This window comes from Mytilus edulis, unplaced genomic scaffold, assembly GCF_963676685.1.
Source record: "Mytilus edulis unplaced genomic scaffold, xbMytEdul2.2 SCAFFOLD_204, whole genome shotgun sequence".
Lineage (NCBI taxonomy): Eukaryota > Metazoa > Mollusca > Bivalvia > Mytilida > Mytilidae > Mytilus > Mytilus edulis.
Genome location: NW_027269156.1, coordinates 15425 through 29059, shown reverse-complemented (window position 1 = coordinate 29059; position 13635 = coordinate 15425). Strand labels below are relative to the sequence as shown.

At 32.1% G+C, this 13635-nt stretch overlaps 1 protein-coding gene across 1 annotated transcript; it reads left to right on the top strand.

Annotated features, from left to right (window-relative positions):
• Positions 1–916: 916 nt before the first annotated feature.
• LOC139509601 (ribosomal RNA-processing protein 8-like) lies at positions 917–12394 on the top strand. The gene is made up of 6 exons (XM_071296207.1): positions 917–925; positions 1273–2192; positions 2652–2813; positions 7399–7528; positions 8181–8287; positions 12004–12394. Exons 1-6 carry the CDS (start codon positions 917–919, stop codon positions 12125–12127), a joined length of 1452 nt encoding a protein of 483 aa, XP_071152308.1. The 3' UTR covers positions 12128–12394.
• The last annotated feature ends 1241 nt before the right edge of the window (positions 12395–13635 follow it).

The window sequence follows — 13635 nt, the reverse complement described above, 5'->3', positions numbered from 1 at the left end:
CTGGTGCAATGGATTCCTCAAAGCAAAAAATAATTTATTTTGAGACAGTGATTCACACTTTTGGTAATTTACACAAAATAAATTTATTTTGAGATGCACATATTATCTTCATTGATATGATCTGCTCAAAATAAATTTATTTTGAGACGGATATATGTATATATATCATCCTACTCAAAATACATTTATTTTGTGATGGCTGAATGACTGGTGCAATGGATTCCTCAAAATAAATTTATTTTGAATTTATTTTGAGAGCAAATATTTTGAGAGCAAAAAATAATTTATTTAGTGACATTGATTTACACCTTTAGTAAGCTACATAAAATAAATTTATTTTGAGATGCACATATTATCTTCATTGATATGATCTGCTTAAAATAAATTTATTTTGAGACGGATATATGTATATATATCATCCTACACAAAATACATTTATTTTGTGATGGCTGAATAACTTGTGCAATGGATTCCTCAAAATAAATTTATTTTGAGAGCAAATATTTTGAGAGCAAAAAATAATTTATTTTGAGACAGTGATTTACACCTGTAGTAAGCTACATAAAATAAATTTATTTTGAGATGCACATATTATCTTCATTGATATGATCTGCTCAAAATAAATTTATTTTGTAAAGATGGTATTTTTGTGGTAATGAATTCCTAAAATAAGATTGTTTCATGGTTTAAAAAAAACCTGTTGTAATGAGCTGTACAAAATCAATTTATTTTGATGTTCACATATACATTTAGAATTCTGTAATACTATGTTTGTCATTAAGTCATCAACTAATATTGTTATAGTCTGATTCTACTCAAAATAAATTTATAATTATAGGTAACAAAAGAAATTTAATTTAAAATGGTGATACGTTTATGATAATAAATCTATTTTGAGATAAGCATAACAAATATAATGCTATGTGTTTGTTGTTAAGCCATCACAAATTTTGTGTGTCTGATTCTATCCAAAATAAATTTATTTTGAAATATTGATATTGGATAGAAGTTTAATATTTATGATTACTATAGCTTCCAACTACAGAATAAATTTATTCTGAGATCGACTGTATGTTTTTTGTGTACTTTGTTTCTTATTAATAATATACTATACAAGCAAAATAGGGTTCAGAATAAATTTATTCTGCAGTAAACATTCACCAAGGCCTACACCAGTGACAGAATAACAAACATTGGCTAATAATGTTAACAAACTAAGGGTTTCAATAAAAAAAGGATTATTGGATTTTTCCTCTTTCATTTTGGACTCAGTTCCATGCTGAACAAACTACAGGTGCTTGTTCTGAACATCTTAAAACATGTAAAGGAAAAAGTTCACAGAAGAAGTCAAATGATGAAATAGTTCATTCTGAACAAACAACAAATGCTGAAGCTTCTAAAACATGCAAGGGAAAAAGTTCACAGAAGAAGTCAAAAGATGAACTAGTTCAATCGGAACAAACAAGTAGTGCTGATCATATTAAAATAAGTAAGGCAAAAAGTTCCAAAAAGAGGTCAAAAGACGAAATAGTTCATTCCGAACAAACAAGTGGTGATGATAATATTAAAATAAGTAAGGCAAAAAATTCCGAAAAGAGGTTAAAAGATGAAATAGTTCATTTGGAACAAACAAGTGGTGCTGATCATATTAAAATAAGTAAGGCAAAAAATTCCAAAAAGAGGTTAAAAGATGAAATAGTTCATTCGGAACAAACAACCAATACATCATCTAAAGATATGAAATCACATTTACATAAGAAAAATAGTTCACAAAAGTCAAATGATGTGTCAAAAATCCCACAAAGCAGTAAAAAGGTTAAAGAATTAAGCAAGACAGAGGAGTCTGTGAAAACAGTTCCAGAAGGAAAAAACCCATTAAGTGACTTTGAAAAGTTTAAAGCTCATAAGACTGAAAAGCATAACTTCAGAGATGATAAAGCAAGTAAAAAGTTACCTTTTAAGGTATCAACCCTACAAAAAGTTCTAGGTGAAAGTATCAGTCAAAAGGATAACTCTAGCAGTACAGGGAAAACAGAGACTGGTTCCCCGTCTACTGGTAATCAGGTAGACAAGAAAGAAAAACATGAACATAACCCAGAGAAAGAAGAGAAAAAGTCAGGAAAAGACAAACATAAGCCTCCAGTATCATTACGTGAAAGAATGATGGACCAACTGAAATCTGCTAGGTTTAGGTTAGTTATATAGGCAATGGTAGTTGTATATATAGGCAATGTTAAACACAATGTCTTCTTACCTCAACCACAGTCTTCCACGAATATGTTTTAAGGAATGATAGAGGTTTAGTTGCTTCTTTATAGTTGATGGCTTTTTTTTTTAACCAACTAAATTTTTTTTTATTATTTACTCCACTCATTTTAAAAGCAAAATTTTATTCTGTAAATTACATTTGAACAATAATTTGCTTATTGCATGATAAATAAATTTGTTCGAAATTTAAAACACCAAAATATTTTGAGAATTAAATAGGAAATGCATGGTATGTAATCAGTGGTTTAAAAACTACAAAGTAATGGGAAATAACTCTTTATTTTAGGTTTATTAATGAACAGCTGTATACCCAGACAGGATCTGAAGCAGTACAGTTGTTCAAGGGTGATATAGAAGTAATGGGAGATAACTCTTTATTTTAGGTTTATTAATGAACAGCTGTATACCCAGACAGGATCTGAAGCAGTACAGTTGTTCAAGGGAGATACAGAAGCATTTAATTGTTACCATGAAGGTTTCCAGAACCAGGTGAACAAATGGCCAACCAATCCAGTAGATCTTATCATCAAACAGATCAAAGCAGGGTCAGTGTCTACTCTTTTTTCTTGTAAATACTGAATACATGTATGCACACAAATATATGCATAAGTTTTGTATTAGGAGACACAGAAGGCCTTTTTTTTTTATTTATAAAGGAAGTAGGCTTGATCTTTTATTTTTGCAGACATTCAGTATTGGGCCTTTTTTGTGGGAATTTTTTATTTACATTATATCATGTACATATAAACTATGGAATAAATGATGATATTTTTGGGGATACCTGAAAGAGAGTTATATTTTTTCAGGAATTCTGGAGATGACACCCCTTTCTATCAAACCTATACTTGTCTCATCTTTTGTTGTTTGATTATTGATTGTTGTTATTAAACATCACTTTCAAACCTATTAGCAATATTGTGGTGGTTATTTATTAGCTCACCTGGCCCGAAGGGCCAAGTGAGCTTTTCCCATCACTTTGCGTCATGCGTCCGTCGTCGTCCTGCGTCCTTAACTTTATAAAAATCTTCTCCTCTGAAACTAATGGGTCAAATTAAACCAAACTTGGCCACAATCATCATTGGGGTATGTAGTTTAAAAAATGTATCCAGTGACCCGGCCAACTAACCAAGATGGACGCCACGTCTTAAAATAGAACATAGGGGTAAAATGCAGTTTTTGGCTTAGGCCACACCAATTTGATTCCTTGTTCAACGGACCCGCCCGCACCTATTTGTTTCAAAACAGATTTAAAAAAAAAAAATTATATTCCCGCTTCCCGCATCCGGAAATGTAATCATGTCCATTTCCCGCACCGTTTTTTTTGTTGTAAATATGATAAAAATATATCAACATTTGTTTTTAAAATCAGTCTAACCTGTATATTACGATTTTAAACCTAAAAGCACCCCACCACACTTTGTAAATATCTGTGAGAATATTTGTTTCAGCATAAAACCTATTTATCTAAAGCGGGAGTGCTCCGATATAAATTTATAACAGCGAAAACCTGTAAAGAACAAAATATTGGTTACTTTCCCCCTTACTTATATTCCCTATAAAAAAATGTTCGTTGTTAAAATAAAGTACAAAGAACTTCTGAAGGATTTGCCTTCAACTGCAGTTATATTGTATGCTGGCGAAACAAAACTATCCATAGCCGCTGCATGTTTATGCACCTGTCCTGATTGATTGAGGGGCCTGTCGTTCAGCAGTTATCGTTTGTTGATGTTGTTCATTGGTATTTTCCCGTTTGGATATACATGATATATAAATTAGATCGTTGGTTTTCCTGTTCGAATTGTGTACGCTAATAATTTTGGGATCCTTTATAGCCTGCTGTTTGGTCTTTATCAAAGCCCTGTGTAAAAGGCCGTACTTTGACCTGTGTTTGTTATTATCAGGTTCAGAACAACCCTCCCTCAGACAAGGGGTCATTTTACTGATGTAGAAAAGAAAATAGAAATACCAAGAATTTGTATAGTTCTTCTATACAAAACCTTCTATACAAAACCTTTGTTATGAGAATTTAAGTAAAACTGGTGAACATGAATTTGACAGCTAGTACCCCTTTACTCAAAAAGAGAAGAGTTACATCATATTTCAAACTACTTTTTCTAAAACAGGGGTCCACTTATTTTGAATAATATTAAACTGTTAAAGTAAATGTGTTAACATGGTTAAAGTCCAGAAATATTACAAAATTCTTGGACATGTTTTGACCATTTAATACCAGATAGATATATAGTTCTTTGAGAAAATATGAGCCCTTTTGTACAAACAAATCTATTATAACTTATATTGATCCCTCATAAAACATGTAAAAGGGATATTTATAACATTAAGGGGTTGTCCCCAAACTGATTATGACTTGGATGGAGAATTGTCTCATTGTCAGTCACACATACATAGACCAGATTTAATTATTTCTTGGTGAACAGGGAAAAAATACTTCAGAAATTAAAGAAATGTCAAAGTACAAGTGTTAAATCAAGCTTTAATATTGTCAAAACCTACTATTTTATGTTTACAAAAAAAAATTATAATCGCCTTTACTTTTCAAGCTATGCCTCAAAAATTTGCAAATTAAATATTTTTTTATTAAAATTTTCAAATCACTCGCTCGCCCCAAATTTTGGAGTCCAAAAATCCGTAGAACAAGAAATTAAATTGGTGTGGCCTTATAACTCAAAAACCAAAGCATTTAGAGCAAATCTGACATGGGGGTAAAATTGTTTATCAGGTCAAGATCTATCTGCCTTAAAATTTTAGATGAATCGGACAACCTGTTGTTAGGTTAATTAAACGTTGCTGCCCCTGAATTGGTAATTATAAGGAAATTTTGCTGTTTTTGGTTATAATCTTGAACATTATTATAGATAGAGATAAACTGTAAACAACAATAATGTTCAGCAAAGTAAGATTTACAAATAAGGCAGTACGACCGAAATGGTCAGTTGACCCCTTTAGGATTTGTTGCCCTTTATAGTAAATTTTTAACCATTTTCATAAATCTTAGTAATCTTTTACAAAAATCTTCTCCTCTGAAACTACAGGGCCAAATTAATCCAAACTTGGCCACAATTATCTTTGGGGTATCTAGTTTAAAAAATGTGTCTGGTGACTCGGCCTTCCAACCAAGATGGCCGCCACGGCTAAAAATAGAACATAGGGGTAAAATGCAGTTTTTATGCCCCACCTACGATAGTAGAGGGGCATTATGTTTTCTGGTCTGTGCGTCCGTTCGTCCGTCCGTCCATCCGTTCGTCCGTCTGTCCGTCCGTTCGTCCGTCTGTCCCGCTTCAGGTTAAAGTTTTTGGTCAAGGTAGTTTTTGATGAAGCTGAAGTCCAATTGACTTCAAACTTGGTACACATGTTCTCTATGATATGATCTTTCTAATTTTAATGCCAAATTAGAGATTTTATCCGAATTTCACGGTCCACTGAACATAGAAAATGATAGTGCGAGTGGGGCATTCGTGTACTGAGGACACATTCTTGTTGGGTTATAACTCAAAAACCAAAGCATTTAGAGCAAATCTGACATGGTGTAAAATTGTTAATCAGGTCAAGATCTATCTGCCCTGAAATTTACAGACCAATCGGACAACCCTTTGTTGGGTTGCTGCCCCTGAATTGGTAATTTTAAGGACATTTTGCTGTTTTTGGTTATTATCTTGAATATTATTATAGATAGAGATAAACTGTAAACAGCAATAATGTACAGTAAAGTAAGACCTTAAAAGAAGTCAACATGACCAAAATGGTCAATTGACCTCCTAAGGAGTTATTGCCCTTTATATAGTAATTTTTTAACAATTTTCACAAAATTTTTAAAATTTTACTAATATTTTCCACTGTAACTACTGGGCCAAGTTCATTATAGATAGAGATAATTGTAAGCAGCAAGCATGTTCAGTAAAGTAAGATCTACAAACACATCACCATCACCAAACCACAATTTTGTCTTGAATTCATCTGTGTCCTTTGTTTAATATTTACATAGACCAAGGTGAGCGACACATGCTCTTTAGGGCCTCTAGTTATTGGTTTGTGGAAACTGGAGTGCCAAACAACAACCACTGAATAACAGGTTTCTGACTTGATTAATATCTATGTTTTCCACTATTATTGCTATGGAGATCAGAGCACAAAATCAAGATATCCAAGTTACAAAATGATGGGTATGTTTTAATCCATATTTGAAACAGTTATGAATATATCCTTTTAAGTGGTAAATCTGTGACAGACCACATATTTGTATGGCCCCGCAACAAAGTTGTCAGTGCCATATAGTTTTACCCTTGTCCGAAATTCCGAAATTCTGTAATTCCATCATTCAGTCATTCCGCAACAAACCATTATACAGAGTTTTTTCTAAACACCTTCATATATTGGGCTAATTTTTGGTATGTGAGTTTACCATGATGAGTTACAGATCAAGTTTAAGTTTCGTTCTGCTACCCTAATATTTGCTGAAATTACGGGCTTTTGACTTTGAGAAGTTGTTGAAAATCCCAGTTACATGTATACAGACTTTTTTTCTAAACGCCTTCAGAAATTTGGATGATTTTTGGTATGTGAGGTAACCATGATAAGTTACAGGTCAAGTTTAAGTTTCGTTCTGCTCCGCTAATTTTAAGTTCAAGTTTCTTTCTGCTCCGCTAATATTTGCCAAAATTACGGGCTTTGGACTTTGAGAAATTGTTGAAAATCACATTACATGTATACGGACTTTTTTTCTAAACACCTTCAGATATTGGGCTGATTTTTGTATGTGAGTTACCCATGATGAGTTACAGGTCAAGTTTAACTTTTATTGGCTTTGGACTTTGATAAGTTATTGAAAATCACAGTTATACTGATTTTTTTCCTATACACCTCCAGATTTTGAGCTGATTTTTGATATGTGAGACTTCCATCATGTTTGTGTCCACATGTGTTTATATTGAAATTGCAGATTTTTCAACTTTTTGGGACGGGGCCATTCGTGTCGCTTTGTAACATCTAGTTGTAAGAAAGATCCTTTCCTTCTTTTTCAGTGCCAGTACAGCTGTTATAGGAGATTTTGGGTGTGGTGATGCTAAGATAGCCAGAAATGTACCTAACAAAGTTTTCAACTTTCTTTTTCAGTGCCAGTACAGCGGTTATAGGAGATTTTGGGTGTGGTGATGCTAAGATAGCCAGAAATGTACCTAACAAAGTGCACTCCTTTGATCTTGTGGCTTTGAATGAACATGTGACAGTGTGTAATATTGAAAAGGTACCAGATTAGTTGATGGTTAAGAAACCCAGTTAAAAATAATACTGGGGATTTGGATACTTGACCCATGTTAATCTTACAAGTATCTGTTGGTTCTGGTTTCATGTGTCCAATGTTTATTTATTCATATTGACAAACATAAAGGAAGATATTTTTTCTTGAATTATTTATTAAACTTATTTTTAAACCATTGATAACTTTACATGCATGCATTCTATACTTTTAAGAATACTTAAGAAATTAAAAAAAATAAAAAAACAGAAAAAGACCAATACAAACCTATATATGATATTGCGTAATTTAAACTATTCTGAAAACAAATCAAAGTACACTTTTCTTTGCTAGTTAGTGTAGGCAGTTTTACCAATGCTAAAAATTAAGAAAACAAAGATGCTTACATGAAAACACATATTCAACTATCCTGTTATACATTGTTTTTGTAATACATTGTAATCGTTTAAATACTTATAGTTAAATATCGCAAGATTTATACATAAAACATGTGTATTTATATATTTTTTTGTGTTCCACAGCTTAATGCACTTCTGTTGTCAACGATTTACTTCACTAATCCAGCATCTAGGGAAAGGTCCCTTATGTATTTAATAAAGTTTTGACATATATATCAAAGGAATCAACATTTTTTTTCCAGATTCCATTGAAAGACAGCTCATTGGATATTGCTGTGTTTTGTTTGTCATTAATGGGGACAAATTTGGTAGACTATTTGACGGAAGCTAACAGAGTGTTGAAGAAAGGGTATATATAATTTAATGTAGACATCAATATCCAAATACTGAATAATCTCTAAATGGTGTTACATTCTGTATTGTCATGATTGTAGATTAGCAGAACACAATGAGTCGGCTTTTATTTTGCATATTTTGATACATAATGCAATTTAGCAATAAAAAGTAAAATCACAAAAATACTGAACTCCGAGGAAAATTCAATCGGAAAGTCAAATCAAATGGCAAAATCAAAAGGATAAAACTAAAGGAAAACACATCAAACAAATGGACAACAACTGTCACAATGGACAATGATGACAATGATGACAATAATGACAATGACAGAGCTCCAGATAAGAATTCACAAATTGGGTTTTTTACCCACCATTTTCTTATACAATTGGGTGATAAAGTTTTTTAATTGCATTATCAATTCCAATTCACCCCTCATGTTAATATCAAATTGGGTTTTTCACCACCAAGCTCCTTAATGTATTGGGTTTTTTCATCAACACAATATTGAATGTTTAGGCAAGATTTTTTTCCATCTTAAATATGTTTCTTTCTTTGCTTAGCTGTTTTATTTGGTTTAGGGTTAGGGTTATTGTTAGCTGTTTTATTTGGTTTATTTACTGAGGAGCAATTGTAGGTTTAATTTGTGTTCCGTTTCAAACCTTCTGCCAGTTTTGTATTTCCTCTTGTAAACTGTAAAAAAACCGGATATGTGTATTCACAGGCACTCGTCTTATACCTTTATATAATAAATTCTGAGACCAGTGCCTGTGTGTGTATTCATTAATTAACCGTAAAATGAAGAAGAAAAAAATAGTATATAAACTATAATTATACTTGAATGTTTTTGTTTTATTCCAATTTTCATAAATCTGGGTTTAGTTGTCTTTTATCAGAACTTTTGGTTTCTGATGCTTTATCATGTCATAATTGATTTGGCTTTTTACTTTTTCCAACTGATTTCTTTTTTGAGGAAACCCTGTTTTTATAAGCAATGTTCTCGTTAAGGTACGCACACACGCCCGTGTGTTCAATGGACGCTTCCTAAAAACACTGGCTGAGTCTTGTTATCATCATAACTTTCCCTCAGCTTTTCAAAAGAAGCAGAAAAAAACATGCTTCTATTCAATATTTTTACCAGACATTCACTTTCGTTTTAATTCAATGCATGTCAAGACATCTTCTGGTTCTGACAATATAGGTCCAAAGATTTTAAAACTTAGTGCTCCTTTCATAGCATCTTCCTTAACATACATTTTTAATCGAATGATTGATACTGGTATTTATCCATCTGTTTTAAAAAATGCCAAAGTAGCTCCAATTTTCAAATCTGGTGAAAAAAATTTAGCTAGCAATTACAGACCAATATCTGTTTTGCCAACATTATCAAAATTAATTGAGAGACATGTATCTAAACATCTGTATAAATATTTGACAAAGTTTGATATTTTACACCATTCACAGTCTGGTTTTAGACCCAACCATTCATGTCAAACTGCCCTCATTAATATTATTGATAAATGGCTACATGAAATGAATAATGGAAATATCAATTTGGCAGTCCTCTTGGATTTTAAGAAAACTTTTGATGTTGTTGATCATGAAATTCTATGTAAAAAACTTCTAATTTATGGCTTCCATGAAGATACTGTTGATTTTTTTAAATCATATTTGAGTGAAAGAACACAGCAAGTCCATATAAATAATCAGTTTTCGGATAACAAGTTTATAAATTTTGGTGTTCCACAGGGCTCAATACTTGGTCCCATTTTGTTTGTTTTGTTCATAAATGACCTTCCATTATACATCAAAAACTGCCATACAGACCTGTATGCTGATGACACAACTATGCATACATCAGGAAAGACTATTGGTGATATGCAATTAAAAGTACAAGATGATCTCCAATGTGTTGAAAAATGGTGTCATGAAAATAGCATGTTCATAAATTCGGATAAGACGAAATGTATGGTTATAGGTACAAGACAAAGGCTGCGTTTAAATCAAGCAGAACCAGTTCTAACTATTGAGAATAATATTCTTCAAAAATCATCAATTGAAAAACTTTTAGGTGTTAGAATTGACTCTAATCTGTCCTGGACAGGCCATATTAATTACTTATGTTCATCAATTTCATCTAGACTTTTTTTACTCTCTAAAATCAAGAAATTTCTAAATATTGATCTAAGAAAATTATTTTATAATGGTTATATTCTCCCACTGATAGATTATTGTTGTATTGTTTGGAGTGGTTGTGCTAAAAATGAGCTAGTCAGATTAATAAAATTGCAGAAAAGGGCTGCAAGACTTATTTTAGATGCTGATCCACTTTCATCATCAGCTCCACTGTTTAAACAGCTTGGATGGATGACAGTAGAGAACAGAATCTCATACCACAAATCAGTTTTGATGCATAAATGCCTTAAGAGTGAAGCCCCTGTATATCTCACTGAAAAATTTAAAGAAATGCCTGAAATAAACCAATATTGTTTGAGAAATGCCTCTTGCAAAAATTTACAAGTTCCAAAAGCCAAAACAGAGCTTTATAAGAAATCTTTTATATATTCAGGATCTATTTTATGGAATAACTTACCAATATCCCTGAAAAAATCAACCTCAAGTACAAGCTCATTCAAAAAAGATTAAAAAAATTACTTGATGGAACATTAAGCAGCTGTGCGTTTTTTATATGCATAATAATTTTCACACACTTACTCAAACTTATGATATTGTTAATGCCAATACTATACATGTCATATATGAATTTGTAACTTTTACCTGTTTTGAAAATTGTATATTTCATAACAATTTTTTATTTCATTATTCATGTATGTGTGTCTGTTTGATATTTTGTAATTGTTTGTTATATTTTATTGTATTTCATGAGGGCCTCAGGGAAGATTAGCTTTATAGCTAACTGTGTAACCCTCTTTAAATAAAGAATTATTATTATTATTATTATTATTAATCACAAGCAATGCGAAGAAATATGACTACATGAAACACGCTAATTGGATGAACGCCGAGAAGATCGAAATGTTTTCAAAAACATGTGTACCTATTGAGCAACGGAAACTCTAACAGGAACCCATTTCAGCTACTTGATGCAGGAATCTATTTTTAGAACGAAAGGAAATTTCCAATTATAAATATTATAAAAATAGTTTACGCGATGACTGTAAACAGATAAGGGTAAATAACGCAAATGGTAGCCAATAAAAGGGTTGAGAACTCATGGTTTTGGCATATAATTGGGTTTTCCTTTGAATTAATTGGGTTATTGAACCCTGCAATGGGCAATTGGGCATTGGGTTTTTTATTATTTGTATTGCGTGATCACGCAAATACAAATACGCAGCTTATCTGGAGCTCTGCAATGAAGACAATGATGACAATGATGACAATGATGACAATGTTGACAATGATGACAATGATGACAATGATGACAATGCATGATACTATCTTTCATGTCCTAACCTCCCTTTTGGGAATAAAAGTTTGACATTGAAAGAGCAGTGATATGATTTTGTTTTAAACTAATATAAACATTCCTCCCAATATGATTTGAAGAAATATACAGATGTTTTTTTTTATTAATTTACACACATGAAACAAATATACACATTGCATTGTAAATACAAATTCATAAATCAAGTATCTAATTGTAACATTACATTTTTTTACTTTACATGAGGTTATGGTGGTGTTAATTGGTATGTTATTTATTTACAGTGGAGTTTTAATGATAGCAGAGGTAACCAGTAGAATACAGAAAACAGGAAAATTTATAAGGAATATTGAAAAGATGGGTTTCCAGTTTAGCAGCAAGGTAATGTCATCAAGGCATCTTAAATAGATGTTTTATTTTCTGCATCATATTAGAGTCCTGGCACATCAAGGATGTAAGAGGTCAGGTGTTTACTTTTTTTGTCTGTCTGTCTGAATGGGGAGTTTAAATCTGATGCTTTGTGTAAAAAGAGTGTTAATTTGTTCTCATCCTGAACATATATGAAGTATTAGATTCTGAATGTTAAGCAACCAATAATCAATTAATTAATCTGTCAGTTTTTCATCCTTCTGTCCATATGTCTGTCTGTCTGTCTGTCTTGCAAACAAAAAACAACCAGATGCTCCGCAGGGCGCAGCTTTATACGATCACAGAGGTTGAACCCTGAACGGTTGGGGCAAGTATGGACACAACAATCAAGCTGGATTCAGCTCTAAATTTGGATTGTGATTAAATAGTTGACACAGCATAGGTTTCTGACACGGAATGAATGTGGTCTAATGAACTTAAAATTTACTCCCCCCCCCCATTTTTTTCACATCCCCCTTTCCCTTTTTCCAAAACTGATCTCAATTCAAATTTCTAATGGAGTTTGCAACAATAACTACTCATTTAAATACATCATAAAATATTAAAATGTAAAATAAAGTGCTTGTTATCACTGAATGGTAAAGATTGTTTTAGTTTATCAGTTGGTAGTAAAAGTGAATATACATATTGTATATTGTATAAAACAATGATTTAAGTTCATTCAACTACTATTCTGGACAAAGAAAGATAGCTCCAATTGAAAATTTCTTGCTATTGCACAATATTGTGCAATTAGATATTTCTTGCTATTGCGCAATACTGTGCAATTGAAAATATTTGCTATTGCACAATACTGTGCAAATGAAGATTTCTTGCTATTGCGCAATACTGTGCAATTGAAAATTTCTTGCTATTGCACAATACTGTGCAATTGAAGATTTCTTGCTATTGCTGAATACTGTGCAATTGAAAATTTCTTGCTATTGCACAATACTTAATATAATAATTTTGGATCCTGATTTGAACCAACTTGAAAACTGGGCCCATAATCAAAAATCTAAGTACATGTTAGATTCAGCATATCAAAAAAGCCCAAGAATTCAATTTTTGTTAAAATCAAACTTAGTTTAATTTTGGACCCTTTGGACTTTAATGTAGACCAATTTGAAAACGGGACCAAAAATTAAGAATCTACACACACAGTTAGATTTGGCATATCAAAGAACCCCAATTGTTCAATTTTTTATGAAATCAAACAAAGTTTAATTTTGGAGCCGGTGTCATATGGTATTTTGAACCCCATGGTAAAATGACCCCGGGGTCAAAATACCGCTATGGTATATTGAACCCCCCCCCCCCCCCCCCCCATGGTAAATTGAACCCCCCTGTATGGAAAATTGAACCCCCATGGTAAATTGAACCCCCCTGTTTTTTTCATTCTAGAAGATTAATAAAACATTTAACATTATATAAACGCTAATCAAATATTAAAAATCATTAATACAAGAAGGGGAGGTCAATTTTCAATGATTGGTTAAAAGAAAAAT

Coding starts and splice junctions, on each gene's coding strand:
- LOC139509601 (XM_071296207.1), top strand. Junction 2,193..2,651: donor CTGAAATCTGCTAGGTTTAG/GTTAGTTATATA, acceptor TCTTTATTTTAG/GTTTATTAATGAACAGCTGT. Junction 7,529..8,180: donor CAGTGTGTAATATTGAAAAG/GTACCAGATTAG, acceptor TTTTTTTTCCAG/ATTCCATTGAAAGACAGCTC.